At 39.5% G+C, this 16,742-nt stretch overlaps 1 protein-coding gene across 3 annotated transcripts in view; it reads left to right on the top strand.

Moving 5' to 3' along the window:
• Positions 1–356: 356 nt before the first annotated feature.
• Positions 357–16,742, top strand: part of TRIM24 (tripartite motif containing 24) — a 122,734-nt gene continuing 106,348 nt past the window's right edge. For 2 of the 3 annotated variants that reach the window (XM_042925896.1, XM_042925903.1), the window contains exon 1: positions 357–1,062. In XM_042925896.1, the coding sequence (XP_042781830.1) occupies positions 699–1,062 (364 nt within the window). In that variant the 5' untranslated portion in view covers positions 357–698. Of the gene's footprint in view, positions 1,063–15,011; positions 15,067–16,742 lie in introns of those variants that run through there. The other variant, XM_042925913.1, reaches the window with a different exon arrangement.

Genomic DNA, 16,742 nt, shown 5'->3' on the forward strand with positions numbered 1-16,742 from the left:
AACGAGAGTTTCCTCCGAAGCAGTTACTTAATTAACGGCGTTGAGTACACACGGTGGAGCTCCGCCCCATAGGAGGAGCTATCACAGGCGGACCGAATTAGTCGGTCTGTCTTTCACAAACGATCCCTTAATCTTTTCAGGGGAGCGAAACACACACAAAGGCCCAATCAGAAGCCGCGGCTCTAGGAGCTCGGGGGGCGGGGCTGGGCAAGCGCCCTCCCACCTCCCAGCCTCCCGCCGAGGCCGTCGGAGCCTCGCGGGCTTGGGCAGGCCCCGCCCCCCGGCCAGGCGCTGCGGCTATTGGGCGGCGCCTTCCTCGCTGTCGCCTCAGTTGCTGGGAGAGGGAGGGCGGGGGCGGGGCCTGAGATGGGCCAGGGGCCCAGAGAGAAAGGCGGGGAGACGAGGGCGGGCTGGGCGGTTTCGACGAGCGCCGCGGCGGTTGGCGAAGCGGACGGGGCGCAGCCTTCCCGGTGCGAGGAACGGTTCCCGCTGACAGATCCCCTTCTTCCGGCCGCGCCACCCGGGAGGCGGATCCCCGGGGCCTGAGGAGGCTTCCTCGGCCCGGCCCGCTTTCCCTCCCTCTCCCGCGGGTCACCCGAACGGCCTGTGAGGAGGAGGAGGAGGAGGTCGTCGGGGGCGGCGGCCGGCGGAGACCGCGCTCCCCCTTCCCCGGCAGCGGCGGCGGCGGGGGCAGGACAATGGAGGTGGCTGTGGAGAAGGCGGCGACGGCGGCCGCGGCGGCTTCGGCGGCGGCCGCCGGGGGGCCCTCGGCGGCGCCAAGCGGGGAGAATGAGGCCGAGAGTCGGCAGGGCCCCGACTCGGAGCGCGGAGGCGAGGCGGCCCGGCTCAACCTGTTGGACACTTGCGCCGTGTGCCACCAGAACATCCAGAGCCGGGCGCCCAAGCTGCTGCCCTGCCTGCACTCCTTCTGCCAGCGCTGCCTACCCGCGCCCCAGCGCTACCTCATGCTGCCCGCGCCCATGCTGGGCTCGGCCGAGACCCCGCCGCCCGTCCCCGCCCCCGGTTCGCCGGTCAGCGGCTCCTCGCCGTTCGCCACCCAAGGTGAGAGCCGGCCGGGGACGCCGGGGAGCCTGGGGAGGGGCTCCGGGAGGCGAGCGCCCTTGTGCGGCGCGACCCGCTGTCATGTCGCCGCCGCCCGGGGTGCGCGGCGGGGGAGGGGCGAGGAGGAGGGTCTGTGTTGGCGGCGGTGACATGGAGGGCCCGCGCGCTCTGCGGCGTGCCGCGCGCCCCGCGAGCAACTTCCACGGGCGCTGAGGACTTGGCGGCGCCGCCGCTGCTCCTCCTGCTGCTCAGCATTCTCCTCCAGGGTTGGGTGGCCCGTGCGACCCGCACTTTTGAAAACCTCCGTTGGAGTCGGCTGTAGCGTGTATCTCGGATTCTTTGCCGACTGCATCTAGTTAACTGCTACCCTCTGCCTCCCCGGAGCTTTGTCCGGGTCCATATGATCCTAATCATCTCCTATATACTCACGTTATTTGAGCCGGAGGGGGGAAGGGAGGGATGAAGATGAAGTGATGGGGACTTTCTCCGGTGATTGATTACAGATCGGATGCCGTCTATTTTCTATCTTGCATGTTTCAGGTTCTTTACCTTAACGAGTCCCCGATTTTCTACCTTCAGCTAGGGACAAAGGAACCCAAAGAGACGGTATTTTGTTGTCTTTCTCATTCGAAGATTTTATTTTGAGACGGTAAAGGGTAAGGAGAAATAGAACAGAGTGATTTGGGGTGCAGAATTTTCTCGTATTTTGTAGACAGCAGCTGGAAATGTTGAAGTTACTGTTCTCTTTGTGGTGTTTGTTACTGTATAATGAGACTTTTGACAGGTAGTTCCTATTGCTAGCGTTAACAGGTTTGAAACATTTAAACTTAGTTAAAGTAAGCATAGTAATTATTTCTAGTGGAATGCTTGAGGATTTTAAATTTTAATATTGCAAATATTGGAGCATCTTCTTTTTAAAAATAGAAAGTAACTGGAAAAGGGGAGTCATTCCTTTTTAATATATACTTCCTTTTTAGAGGCTCTAGTTGATTTAATTTGAGATAAATTGGTGATGAAGTAATTGAGCCGGTCAAGGGGTATATGAAATTGATGCCATAAATTGTAGTCTTAGACTCCTCATTTGAATATATGTTAGGAACAGTATCCAGTTGAGGGAGACAATTTTCCACGGGTCTCTAAGTTTCTGCCGGTCTCGCCAGGAAGGTACTGACTGCCCTTTGTTTCTGTTTTTTAAAAGATGTTTGTATCAGGAACAGCCTTGGAAGATAGAGCTAGTGTCTTACATCAGAGCAAAGAGCAGGCAGGCATGCGTATGGTCCAGTATAATAAATGTCTACTGGGGTAAAAGGCAGGCGTGCTTATTGCCTGTGATAAAAGACTGGTGTTCTCTAAGCTTAGGTTTCCTCTTGTGTAACACAACACATTGCCTGTGCAGGTGTCAGCTGGCCATTTTCGCCTTGCCTGGTGGGAACTGGGGTTCTGGGAACCAGTGCAAAAGTGTTGGTGCTTTGCCTTAAGTTATTGTAACTAACAAACTGCCCCTTATCTCTCACCCCTGAGTCTTTGTGTCTTCTACCCTGGTAAGCTAGCTTGCAAAAGTCTGAGATCTTTCACACTTGTTTTCTCTGATGTGGCTCACCTGTTGGAAATTTAGTACAGGTGAAACTTAAGTCTTCATTTTTAGATACATCTTATAGTTTCTTTTATTTATATTTTAAGCGGTTAAACAGGCTAGTAGTCAGGATCTGAATTTTGCATAATTCTAGAATTAAGATTTATCATGTGCCTGGCAGTGACATTTAGGTCAGAATGAATGAGAACATGGATAAGACAAGCTCTGAAAATCAACTCTGAGACAAATTTGCAATTCCAGATTTCTTAAAATGTTCTTTTTAATTCTAATCTCTAAATATATTTTATCTTGGTGTTTGTGAGCAATAGTTCAAGAAAGCATTTAAGATTGGAAGGTAATGTTTCTGTTTTTATACCAAGAAAGAAAAAGTCTCTATCAAATGACACTTTTAAATACACTCTAAAAAAAGAGGGTTATCTTCAGTAAATTAAAAATACTGTCTATCCTGAATCTTAATGACTTATGTTCTCCCTTTCTTTCTCATTGCAAACTTATTTTAATACTAGCTGAAGTAAAACTTTAGCCAGCACGTTTCATAACTAAATAAATAGGGTTCATTTGATCATCTCTGTTCTTCATTCTCCTAATGAACGTGTCGGTACAGTCTTGAGGGTCAAACTGTAATATGTACAGGAGCTAAGCCAGGTATCTGGGTAAAATAATAGGGAATGGTGGAGAGCGAAAGAGAAGGTGAACAAACTCAGCCTCAGCGGATGGTCATGTAAGAGAGGGCAGGGCCAGTATTGAAGGACGTTTATGTATATATTTTAATGAGAAGTCTGAAGCCTGGATTTTTGTGTAACCTTTCGCTAGTATTAGATATTGGCAAGTGAATAAAATATATATTGCACACAAGCCCATTGTGTAGGCCAAATAAAACAAGTTTTGTTGAGGCCACAATTATGTTGCAGTTAAACTCTTCCCTTTTAGATTTAGATAGTGGTTTTCAAATTTTAGCTCTACTAGAATCGCTGAGTACAATTTTATTTTTTACTTTTTTAAATAAAATTTTAAATGTTTTATTTATTTTTGAGAGAATGCAAGTGGGGAAGGGGCAGAAAGAGGGGTGGAGGATCTGAAGCGCCAACAGCATCTAGCCTTAATGTGTGGCTTGAACTCATGAACCACAAGATCATGACGTAGGCCAAAGTTGGAAGGTCAACCCACTGAGCCACCCAGGCGCCCCTCACTGGTTAAAAATTTACATTAAAAATTTAGATTTCTAGGCCCATCCCCCCAGAGTGCCCAATTTGGCATAGTTTTAGAATTCTAGAGTATAATACTAAACCCTAGTGCTTCTTTAGCTCAAGCAGTATTATATTCTGAAATAAAATTGATCATAAGAGGATGCTTAAGGAAATTAAGACTAAAGTTCAAGGTATAGAGTGATAGGTTTCAACATTATCAGACCTAATTTTTCTATTAAATACTTTTTGGTGCTCCCCGTTATCCTAAATGAGATTCATGGAAAATAAATCCTAAGATATTTTTTATGAAAAAGAAATAAAGCTAATTTATAACAACAAAAAGTATTATAATTTATAAATGTTCAGACACAATTAAACTAGCTACCAAGCCGCCGTTGAGAACATGGGTCAAAACTGGCCTTTTGTAAGGCTGCCAGTTGGAAGGAATGAGGATGAGTGGCCACATGCTAAAGCTGGATGACTACCTCAGGTGTGACTGTCATTTTCTTAGTGTGCAGTTATATCCAGGAAAGAGGGAAGAGCTTAGAAAACAGTTTTTCTTTAGGTACATTACAGGTACGTGAAGTCAGAAGACAAACTAATCCTGGAGAGATGTTACAACATGGTGTGATATTTTGTGGTGGTGATGTAGTCAGCAAGCGTAGCAAACTCTAAGCTATTTTTACAAGAATACTGAGCATACTTTTGAAAGGGATCACATTATTTGACCAAGGAGAGTAAAATAAAAGAATCCATCAGTTTTCCTAGACTTCTTTTCTAATAGGTGGTCTAAGAGATATGTAACTGTCAATTCTGGGATCTGGTTTCTTTGGGTTCTTGGCGTGAGAAGTATAAATCACCTTGTGAGTACAAGATACAATGACAAAGAATTAATAGTATTTAACACTGATCCATATTGTCCACCAGTTTTATTATACAATATTATATTCAATATTCACCTATTAATGGAAATTATACTATTGGTTTCAATTTGGGGCTATTATGAATAAAATTGTTATAAATATCTGTAGACAAGTCTTTATATGGATATGTTTTCATTTCCTTGGGTAAATACTTATAATTGGAATTTCTTGTTTGCATCATAAACGTATATTTACACTGGTTGTACTGTTTTGCATTCCCTCCAGCAACGTATAAGAGTTCCAGTTGGTTCACATCGTTGCCAATTTGAGTGTTGTTAGTCTTTAATTTTAGTCATTTTAGTATGTGCGAAGGGTTGTCTCATGGTTTTAATTTTCATTTCCCCAATGAATAATGATGAGCATCTTTCCTATGCTTATTGATTATTACAACTTTTTGGTAAAATTTCAGTTTGTCTTTTGCAGATTTTTAAAATTAGGTAATTGGATATATTATTGGAAAGTATATATTCTTTGTTTAATGTTTATTTTTTCCTGGAGGGGAGTGTGGGGGGAGGTTGGGGTGATGGACAGAGAGGAGGGGAGAGACGTTCTCAAGCAGGCTCTATGCTCAGCGCTGAGCCCAATGCAAGGCTTGATCTTATGACCCTGAGATCATGACCTGAGCCAAAATCAAGAGTCAAACACTTAACTGACTGAGCCACTCAGGTGCCCCAGAAAACTATTCTTTATTCTGTATCCTGGTCCTTTGTTAAATATGTGTACTGTACGTATTTTCTTTCACGCCTATAGCTTGCCTGTTCATTTTCTTAATGGTATCTTTTGAAGAGCTGAAGTTTGAAATTTTGATTTAAGTATGATTTATCAATTTTTTTCTTTTATGATTAGTGTTTTTTGTGTTCTAATACTTCTGTGCCTACCCTAAATTTACTAAGATTTTATCCCGTCTTTCGGTAGTTTTAGTTTTTATATTTAGAGCTATAATCTATTTTGAGCAATTTTTGTATGAGGTAAGGGTTGAGGTTCATGTTTTCAACCATATGTTAAAGCACCATTTACTGAAAAGAGTACTTTTCCCAGTATGTCACTTGGGCATTTTTGTAAAAAATCAGTTGAACATAGTATGGTTCTATTTCTATATTCTTTTCTGTTCTATTGATCTATCCATTCGGTACTAACAGTGTTTTTTTTATTACTGTAGCTTTAAAATTTTTTTTTAATGTTTATTTTTGAGACAGAGAGAGACAGATCGTGAGCAGGGGAGGGGCAGAGAGAGAGGGAGACAAAGAATCTGAAGCAGTCTCCAGGCTCCAAGCCATCAGCACAGAACCTGATGAGGCCCGAACTCACAAACCATGAGATCGTGACCTGAGCTGAAGTCGAACGCTTAACGGACTGAGCCACTCAGGCGCCCTGATTATTACTGTAGCTTTCAAAGCAAATTTGGAATTGGGCAGTTTTGTTCCTTTTCAAAATTGTTTGGCTCTTTGAAGTAATTTGCATTTCTTCATAAATTTTAGAGGCAGCTTGTTAATTTCTACATGAAAGCCTGCTATGATTTTGATTAGAATTGCATTAAGTCCAGATACTACTTTGGGGAGAATGATCTAACAATATTGACAGTTCCTATCTATAAACATGTTTTATCTCCCATTTATTTAGATCTTTAGTTTCTCTGAGTACTATTGTCTCATAGTAGGCTTGCACAATATTTGTGAAGGTTATTCCAAAAAATTTTATGATAATGTTGTTTAATGATAATGGTGTTTTTGAAAATATCATTTCTAGGGGTGCCTGGGTGGGTCAGTCGGTTAAGCTCAGGTCATGATTTCATGGCATGTGGGTTTGAGCCCCAAGTCAGGCTCTTTGTGCACAGAGCCCACTTCAGATCCTCTGTCTTCCTCTCTCTCTACCCCTCGGCTGCTCACGTTCTCTGTCCTCTCTCAAAAAATAAACGTTAAAAAAAATTTTTTTTAATATTATTTCTAATGGTTGCTAGTCGAAATATAATTGACTTTTGTATATTGATTGTATCCCATTATCTAGCTAACTTCAATTAAATCTAGTAGTTTCTTTGTAAATTCCTTAAGATTTTCTGTGTAGACTGCCTTTGTTTACAGGTAGATAGTTTTACTTCTTTCTTTCCATTCCTAATAATTGGTCATTTTCTTCCCTTATTGCAATATTGAATAGAAGTTTAATTTCACTATTAAATGAGAGATAACATCCTTGCCTTATTCCTGATCTTAGGAGGATAACATTAGTTGTTCACAATTAATATGTTAGATCTATTAGCTTTCTACAGATACTCATTATCAAAATTCAGAAGATTCCTTCTGTTCCTAGAGTGCTGAGGATTTTAATCATGAGTGGATGATGAATTTTGTCAATTGAATTTTCTGTATCAAAATGATAGTGTGGGTTTTCTTTTTTCTGTTAATGTGGTGAATTATGTTGATTTTCAGATGTTAAACATATCTTGTATTGTTGGGATATGCACTGCTTGGTCATGATGTATTATCCTTTTGGTGTACTTCTGGATTTGGTTTGCTAATATTTTAAGGACATTTTTATGTTGGTGAGGAAGCTTTCTTGTATCTTTATCTGATTTGGGTATCAAGGTAATACTGACCTCAATGTATAAAGTGTTCCATCTCATTTTCTGAAAGAGGTTTTGTAAAATTAGTATTTAAATATTTGACAGAATTCAGTGAATCCATATGGGCTTGGAGTTTTCTTCATGAGAAGGTTTTTGATTAGGAATTCAGTGTCTTTGATACAGGGCTATTCAGATTTTATATTTCTTCATGAATCCATTTTGGTAAATTGAAGAAAATTTTCTGTTTCATCTAATTGCTACATTTTTGGCATATATTTGGTCACAGTATTCCCTTATCATTTTAATGTTTTCAGAGGCTGAGTGCTGTCTCCTATTTTGCTTCTATTAGTAATATTTACTCTTTTTCTTGCTTGCTATTCACTAAGGGCTTATCACCTAACTTTTGGCTTTAATTTTATTTCTTGTTTGTCTCTGCTTTAAAGGCATTATTTTCTATGTGTTAGCCACCTCAAACAAAGTTTGCATTGTGTTTTTATTAACATTCTATTAAAATATTTTAAAATGTCTCTTGTGGGGGCCCCTGGGTGGCTCAGTTGGTTGAGCGTCCGACTTCAGCTCAGGTCATGATGTCGCGGTTTGTGAGTTTGAGCCCGGCATGGGGCTCTTTGCTGACAGCTTTGAGCCTGGAGCCTGTTTAAGATTCTGTGGGTCTCTCTGTCTTCCCCTGCTTGCACTGTGTCTCTCTCAAAATAAACATTAAAAACATTTTTTTTAATTTCTCTTGTGATTTCTTCTGTGACTGATGGGTTGCTTAGAAATGTATTAATTTGGGGCTCCTGGGTGGCTCAGTTGGTTAAGCGTCCGACCTAGGCCCAGGTCATGATCTCTCGGTTCTTTGGTTTGGGTTCAGTTTGGGTCCTACATATCAGGACCTGACAGGTCAGAGATTGGACCCTGCTTGGGATTTTGTGTCTCCCTCTCTCTCTGCCCCTCCCCTACTTGTGCTCTGTCTCCTTCTCTCAAAAATAAATGTGTTAAAAAAAAAAAAAAAGAAAAATGTGTTAATTTAAAGGTAAATGGGATTTTCTGGGTAGCTTATTCCATTGTAGTAAAAAAAAAAATTCTCTGTTAAGACTTAAATCTTTTGAAGTTATTGAGACCTTTTATGTCCTAACGTATTCTCTGTCTTGGTGAATGTTCCGTGCGTATTTGAAAAGAACTTAAATTCTATCTACAGTTGTTGGGTGTAGTGTTCAGTAAATGTCAGTTAGGTCAAGTTGGTTGATAGTGTTGTAAAAATCTATATTTGTATTGGGCGTGGTTTTTTGTTGTCTATTTGATCATCAGTTATGGAGAGAAGAATGTTAAAATCTCATAATTGTTGATTTATCTTTTTATTCCTTTAATCCTGGTTAGTTTTTGCTACAGGTATTTTGAATCTTTATCTTACTGATGAATGGCTTGCCCTTTTTTAACACTGAAATGTTATCTCACACTACTTTTTGGTGAAGTTTGCATTGTCTTATATTAATACAGTTGCACCAGTTTTTTAATCTCTATTTGCGTAGTATATTTTCCCATTCTTTTACTTTTAACCTTTATATTTAAATTATGTCTCTTGTAGATAGTATATAGCTGTGTCTTTTTTTTTTTTCTTAATCCAACCTGTAAATTTTTGCTTTTAATTTGACCATTTACATTTTAAGCAATTATTAGTATGGCTGAGTTAAGACTACTTTTTAAAAATTGCTTTTCTCTTTGATCTTGTTGGGTCTCTAGTATCTTTGCTTTTCTCAATCCCTTAGCAACTACTCTCTGGTAAGTTTCCCAAAGTCTTGTTGTGCACATGCCTGGTAGCCTTCAGCCAAGGACTTGGGAGAAACCCTACGGAGACTCCTGGCATCCTTACTTTTTGCAGCTCTCTTCCTCCAGTGTTTAATTTGTTCCACAGCCCCACATTCTCCTCTGGCTCTTAGCTGTGTTCTACTTAGACTCTAGCTCCCTGTACTGTGGTTGGTAAAGAGTCTCCAGGCAGAGAATCAAGACATTTTCGAGGCTCACCTCCTGAATTTCCTTTTTTTCAGGGATCACAGTCTTTACTTGCTTATTGTCTAATGCCTGAAGACAGTTGCTTCCTATATTCTTCCCAGTTACATACATTTTTTCCTAGCAGGCAAACTTGTCTTGGTATTGGTTACTCTGTCCTGGTGGAAAGTGGATGTCAAAATACCATTTTTTACTTTTTTTTTATGTTTATTTTTGAGAGAGAGTGTGAGTAGGGGAGGGACAGAAAGGGGGACAGAGGACCGGTCAAAGTGGGCTCTGTGCTGACTGCAGAGAGCCCAATGCCAGGCTCGAACTCAGGAACCTTGAGATCATAACCTGAGCTGAAGTGGGATGCTTAACAACTGAACCACCCAGGTGCCCCAAAATACCATTAGAAAAAATGTTTATTTTTGAGAGAGCGTGTACATGTGCAAGTGGTGGAGGGGCAAAGAGAGGGAGAGAGAAAATCCCAAGCAGGGTCCATGCTTAGCCCGGAGCCCAATGCCGGGCTCAGTCTCATGACTGTGAGATTATGACCTGAACCAAAATCAAGAGCAGGATGCTTAACTGACTGAGCCATCCAGGTACCCCAAATTACCATTTTTAAATTGCATTGCACCTTTTAAATAAACCTAGATGTGAGTAATTTGCTAACTTTGGTTCTTACATCTCTAGATTTTTTTGTCTTTTTAATTTTTCTTAGAGATGTCACCAAATTAAGTTATCAACCTAGTTGCACAAGTCTTGCATTTCTCCCTATAACCTTGACCCCTTTCTCAAATTGACTCCTGCATTTGCAAGTACATTCTAGACCAGTAGTCTCTAAAATGGGATGTGTGTCACATTATGAGGTAACATATAATTTATTGAGTTGAGGGAAAACATTAGAACTTCTATGCATAAATTAACCTTTAAAGTACTTGATAAGTAGATTGTCATGGTCACATGAATAAGCCTGTTAAATGGCTACATTTCACATAAAGTATACAAAGTATCCTGAGGGAAGGAATCAGGGCTGCTGCAGGCCAAAAGGTACCTTTGCATTAATTAGACATAAGAGCTCTCTTAAATTGAGAAGTCCCTTGTGCTGTGCAGTCTATCAAACTGTACACAGCTACCCTGGAACTGATAGGATTTCTATACTGCAGACCCTGTTGTGTCCCCTCATTCTACCCCTAGTGCACATACACAAATTATACAATTTACATGTTTTGGGAGAACTTGGCTTATGGATTATAACCTTTGTTTTTAACCAAAATGACTGTCAAAAATTGATGATCATGGTAGGTCATTATCAGGACCCTGACATAAAATCCTGTAATCTCAGTTACTAGGAAAGTCCCATATGGACTTTCATAAAAACCCCTCAGTTTCAGCAGCCTGGAGAAATTCCTAAGTTGTAGCATGTAGGGCACATGTGCTATAGCCATAAAAAGTGATCCCCAGTGCCAATATTAATAGCCTAGAGTGTTACATTTTAAGTCTGTAATCAAGGTTGGATGCTGATAGCTTGGCTCTTCCCCAGTTAAGGAAAATACAGAAGGTTCCTCAGGGTTTCTCACCTTTGATGACTTAGTGTTACATAGAGGGATAGATACTTGTCATTTCCTGGCACCTGAATATGCAGTCAGTCAGTGGTGGATTAGCTGGCCAGGAGATCTGTATTTTGTAGAAAGCTGTAATTGTTGCTGTTCCATTTTGTTTTCCATATTACCAGGTGTATGGAGTTGATGGATTTGTGATTTTCCACCAGCCCTAAATTATTTGAATCTTTGAAGTCTCGTTTTTAGCTCTGATGAAAAATAATATTAATTTGTAAGTATAACAGCATTATAGTGACAGAGCTGATATTTTATAGGACCTTAATTAGTCTTACTGTGAGATGAACATAAGTAATTTTCTAACCATATCTAACAATTAGACCAGAAGTTTCAAAGTTACCAAGAAGACTCTGAAATTGATGGACATCCTCTATATTAACGATGAACTATGCCTTAAGTGTATATCACATCTTGGACAATGAGAGGATAATAGCTTCATAGCTATCATGATTAGCAATACATTTAAAAATATTTGACCCTGATTTTATTCTTTAAAAATGTTTTTTTCTGAGGGGGTGGCGGGCGCCTGGGTGGCTTAGTTGGTTAAGCTTACGACTTTGGCTCAGGTCATTATCTCTCAGTATGTGGGTTCGCCTCAGAGTCTGGAGTCTGTCTCCCTCTCTCTCTGCCCCTCCCCTGCTCGTGCACATGTACACTTTCTCTCTCTAAAATAAATAAACATTAAAAAACTTTTTTTTTTTTTAATGTTTTGGGCACCTGGGTGGCTCAGTCAGTTAAGCATTCAACTCTTGATTTCAGCTCAGGTCATGATCTCAGGGTTTGTGGATTTGAGCCCTGAGTCAGGCTGTGCACTGACAGCATGGAGCCTGCTTGGGATTCTCTGTCTCCCTCTCTCTCTGCCTCTCCCCCACTCAAGTGTTTGTGCTCTTTCACTTTCAGAAACAAATAAGTAAAATTGTGTATTTAAAAATTGTTTTATGTTCATGTGATTTATTGTGTACAAGATCTACTAGTGCTATACTATATGTACATAATATATGTAGGGTTCATGTTCAAATATTTGTTTAAAACAACATGTGAATATAACTATCAGCTGAATTGCCTCAGTATTTTTCCATGTTTATCTCTTCTTTCAAAATGGTTTTCATATCTCTTCTAAGTTGTAAAAATACACTGTTCCTCAAAGAAATTTGTTCTGATTTCTTCTAATATACATAGTCCATAGGTACTCTTGTCATGATACAATAAACTTAAAAGAAAAATGTCATGTATAGTAATTAGGATTCATAACTACCAGAAGGTCTTTATTTTACCTTGATTGTGAATGAATACTCTTTCTGGGCTCTATTGGCTGTCTATATTAAGCATTAAGGATAACCAGGAAGAGAACCTATAGCACATGAGATTCCTAGTGTCTGTCTCTTTGTACTGGTGCATGTTGATTTGTTTCTTCCAGTCTTCATCAGTCTTCTATACTTGTGTGTCATGTGCCTTAACTTGCTTTTACTAATCTTCTCAGCTCACTTTCCCACCCATCTTTTGGTATTAAGGTTTCCTCCCACTTCTCTGACCCATCCTTTTTGGTCTCCTGTTGTCCTTCCTTTGCTCTTTTCCCGTCTCCTCTGGAGGTGAAAGTGAGGAGATCACCTAGGACAAGGCTTCAGGAAGTCAGGTATGTAATGGCTACTAGATAAGGATGGAAATATACAAAGGAGACTGAGAAAGAGGTAGGAGAAAACCAGAAATATGTAGTGTCATGGAAGCCAAGGAAAGAAAGAATTAACAAAGCAGTGGTGTTTCATAGTGTCATATTTCTGCAAGATCAGGTAAGAGAGGCCAAGAACATTTTTAGCGTTAGAAATATGGCAGTCATGCAAAAGCATATTTTGGTGAAGTAGAAGGGGAAACCATATTGGGGTGGGTTATACAGTGGATGGGAAGTAAAGAGATATAGATGGAAAGTTTAGACAACTCTGTAGAGAAGTTTAAAGGGATAAGGCAATACTTGGGGAGGAAAAAAATGGAGTTAAGGGTTTCTTGTTTATTGCTTTTTTTTTGTAAATAGGAAAGGCTTTAAGCATGTTTATATGAAAGTGGAAGAGTTCAATCAAGTGAGCTATTGGATGTACCAAAGAGATTTCTAAGTGAGTGTGTGAGGGTTTTGACAAGGCAGGATAGGATTAATCCAAGGCATAGGTGGAGAGATTGATGACTTTGGATAGAAGGAGAGATGTTTTGTTATGAACAGGAGAGAAGGCAGGAATAAATAGAAGGTTTGTCTGTGTGCCCTCAGAGAGGATTGAATTTTCCAGTAAAACGTAGTAGGATTGCGGATCATGTTGAGGTCCACTTGCTGCTAGACATCATATACATTTATAGTGGTACCTGTCTGCCTTCTTAGAAAGCCACCCAGCATTTCTCTGAAGAAGAGAGTATCTCAGTTTAGTGCTACTCAAAGTGTGGTCCACAAATTGTTAATAGGGTCTGAAATGAGATACAGTTTGCCACTGGAAAGTGCAAGGGAGCTGGAACAGCCTGGTTCCTGAGATTCTTGGAAATAGTCAGTGAAAGAACAGAGCCCCACACTGAGAAGAAACTGCTGCAAATAAACACAAGTTGACCAGGGTAGGAATTTGGGGGCAAAGAAGAGAAAAGCCTCAGATACATGTGGGAGGGGGCATTCGAGAAGGCAAATCTCAAAGTATTAGGGAAGTGTTTACACTAAGGTACCATTTGTTTATGAATCCTACCTAGGAAACTTTAAAAGTATAAGAAAACACATGCTACTGTAAATTGGTTATAGAAAGTACTATAGTTTTATATGATTGAAAGGTAGTATAAGAAGAAAAGATGACAGAAGTCCTCTGAATTAACAGATCTAAAGAAGTGAAGATAGCAGTATACCTTGGTCTTAAAGCAGAGAGATAATGAAACCTACTTCTATAAAATGAGCTGGGAAAATAAAACTATGCTATGAAAAAAACAGTATAAATTAGATTTAGAAAAGTTTAGAAATGAGCTCCTATTCTGTAGGAGGTCATGAAAAGAAAAATTGACAGAATGAGGAATGAATTAGAAAGATTTCAGAAATGAAGATGAACCAGAAAATTCTTGAATGACTAAACACTCCAGAAAGTACCATAAAAGAAATAAATGATTTTACAAATCAAGTAAAGAGATCATAAGAAATTCATAAAGTGAAAAGATTTTACATACATATGCACCTAAATATATGAACATTAATAATAGTACCTGAAGACTACTTGAACAAAGAAACAAAACAAAAACAAAATATTGTTAAAACAAAGATGAACATTTGTATTGAAAAGGTTCACCAAGTGCCTAGGAAAATGGAGACAACAGCCATCAATTGAAACTTGTTGTAGGGCTCTGAAAGAAAAAGAAAATAATACTTTGGGCATCTGCACAAAAAGAGTGCATCACTTACAATGGAAAGAATGTCAGATTATCATTGGACTTGACTCCAGAAGAACCTGGAGTAAAGATTTCTAAGGTTTTCACAGAAAAAAAATTGAATTGAGACACATATCCAGCCAACTGATGTTTCAGCGTAAAGCCCACATGTGAGAACTTAGCATTAAGCCCTATGAGCCCTTCCTAAGGATGCTGAATTTTGCTGCATTTTCCTTATTTCTCGCTTTGGTATACTTAGGGTTATTTTTTAATTTAATTTTTTTTTTTTACTTATATGGGAGTAAGTTGTAGACATGACCCTTGAGCTCCAAACATGTCTATGTGTCTCTGAAGTATAGTCTCTTTAAGTGTTTTTAGTTTTACTGAGATAAGATTTACAGTAAGCTGCACAAATTTAAAATCTACAAGTTGATGAGTTTTGATATAAGCAAGGATAATCTCGTATAACCACAGTATAATTACCAGATTCAGGAAATCTGACATTAATACAACACAACATTATCTGATAATCTATATTAAATTTTGTCAGTTGTTATAATAATGTCCTTCACAACAGCTTTTTTTTTTTTTTTTCATTTGGTGGTGGGAGAAATCCAGGACACAGATTGCCAGTATGTACCATAGAGTAAGAAGATTTGTGAACAAGTTCCAGAGGGTGAATTTCCAACAAATCCCACTGATGCAGCACCAAAGTGAGCGATGGCTGTATCTTTTCTCACAATCTGTCCCAGCCTTAGAGGTAGTGGCTATTATATATCATATATTTATTATATCTGCTCTAATAATTATATTTTTAGCCTTGTCTCAACTTCTTTTAAAAATTTTTTTTATTAAAAAACGTTTTTAAATTGTATATTTATTTTTGAGAGAGAGAGATAAAGTGCGGGAGGGGCAGAGAGAGAGGGAAAGACAGAATCTGAAGCCTGATGCGGGGCTCAAACCCACGAACCGTGAGATCATGACCTGAGCTCACGTCTGATGCTTAACTGACTGAGCCACCCAGGTGCCCTAGCATTGTCTCAACTTCTTACTATCCAGTCCTGTTATCCCAGTTCCTTGGTGTAGTTAGTAATTACTTATGTCAAACTTCTTTTTTTTCAAACTTAATGTTTGATTTCTCTCTCCTTACTGTATCCAGCCTAATGCATCATTTTGGCTAAAGTGATAGGTTCTTCAGTGCTTTACATTAGGAAACCATTCTGTCTCATTAATATTTGTGTTTGGCTTAGATCGCTACTTTAAATGGCCAGATTTCTCCACTTTACAAATATCTTTTTCCCCCTTTGTAATTAATAAGTAACCTCCTGTGAGATACTTTGGGGTCAGTGTGAGTGTTCTGTTTCTAAAAAACCATAGATGAGCATCCACGAATGATTTCTTGCCTTCATCAGTTACTACTGTGATGTTGCAGAATGGTGATTTTTCTCTCATCCTCTGCTTACTAGTTGATATTCTGTATGGATGAGATTTTCCTTTTCCATTTACTCATCACTGTGGCTTGTGAAATTTTTTAAGTTAATACGCTATAAACCTTTCCTTTCATTATTTATTTTGATAACCAAACTGTTTGAATTTGGGCAGTAGAAACCCCTTCAAGTTGAAATCTTACCCTTTGACATGCCCCTATCGGTTTTTGAGCACGTCTTACGTTCTGGCAAACCAAAGAGTTTCTCGCTTCATCCTGTACTTTTTCTATACCAGCTTGGTTGTTTCTCTGAGGAGCCCCTTGTATCAAGAAAACTTTATCTAACATAAATGTTTTACCCTTGAAGTTTCATAGTTTTAAGTTTTACATTTACATCTTTGGTCCATTTTGACTTCATGTTTATATGTGATATAAGGTGTGGATCCAAGTTCGTTTTACATGTGGATATTTAATTATTCCACCACTGCTGTTGAAAAAGCAATCTTTTACTGTGCTGTCATGGTCAAGTATCGGTTATTCATGCATGTCTTGATTTATTTTTGGGCTCACTGTTCCATCAGTCAATTTGATTTTACATCAATACCATGCTGTTGAGTCTTTACTGTCAAGAAATCTTTTGGCCGGAAAACAATAGGCAAGATGTTCTGCAGGAAATTCTTTTTGTTTTTTAAATTACATTTTTGAGGGGTGCCTGGATGGCTTACTTAAGCATCGGACTCTTCATTTTGGTTCAGATCATGATCTCATGGTCATGAGATTTCATGAGATCAAATCCTGAGGAGTACACTGGGCATGAGGCCTACTTAGAATTCTCTGTCTCCCTCTCCCACCTCCCATGTTGCTCACATGCGACATGTTATGTCTCAAAAAAATAAACTTTTTATTTTAATTCCAGTACAGTTTACATACTATGTTATGTTAGTTTCAGGTGTACAATATAGTAAGTGATTCAACATTTCTATACGTTACTCATTGTTGATCATGATAAG

This window comes from Panthera leo, chromosome A2 (assembly GCF_018350215.1).
Source record: "Panthera leo isolate Ple1 chromosome A2, P.leo_Ple1_pat1.1, whole genome shotgun sequence".
NCBI classification, from domain to species: Eukaryota; Metazoa; Chordata; class Mammalia; order Carnivora; family Felidae; genus Panthera; species Panthera leo.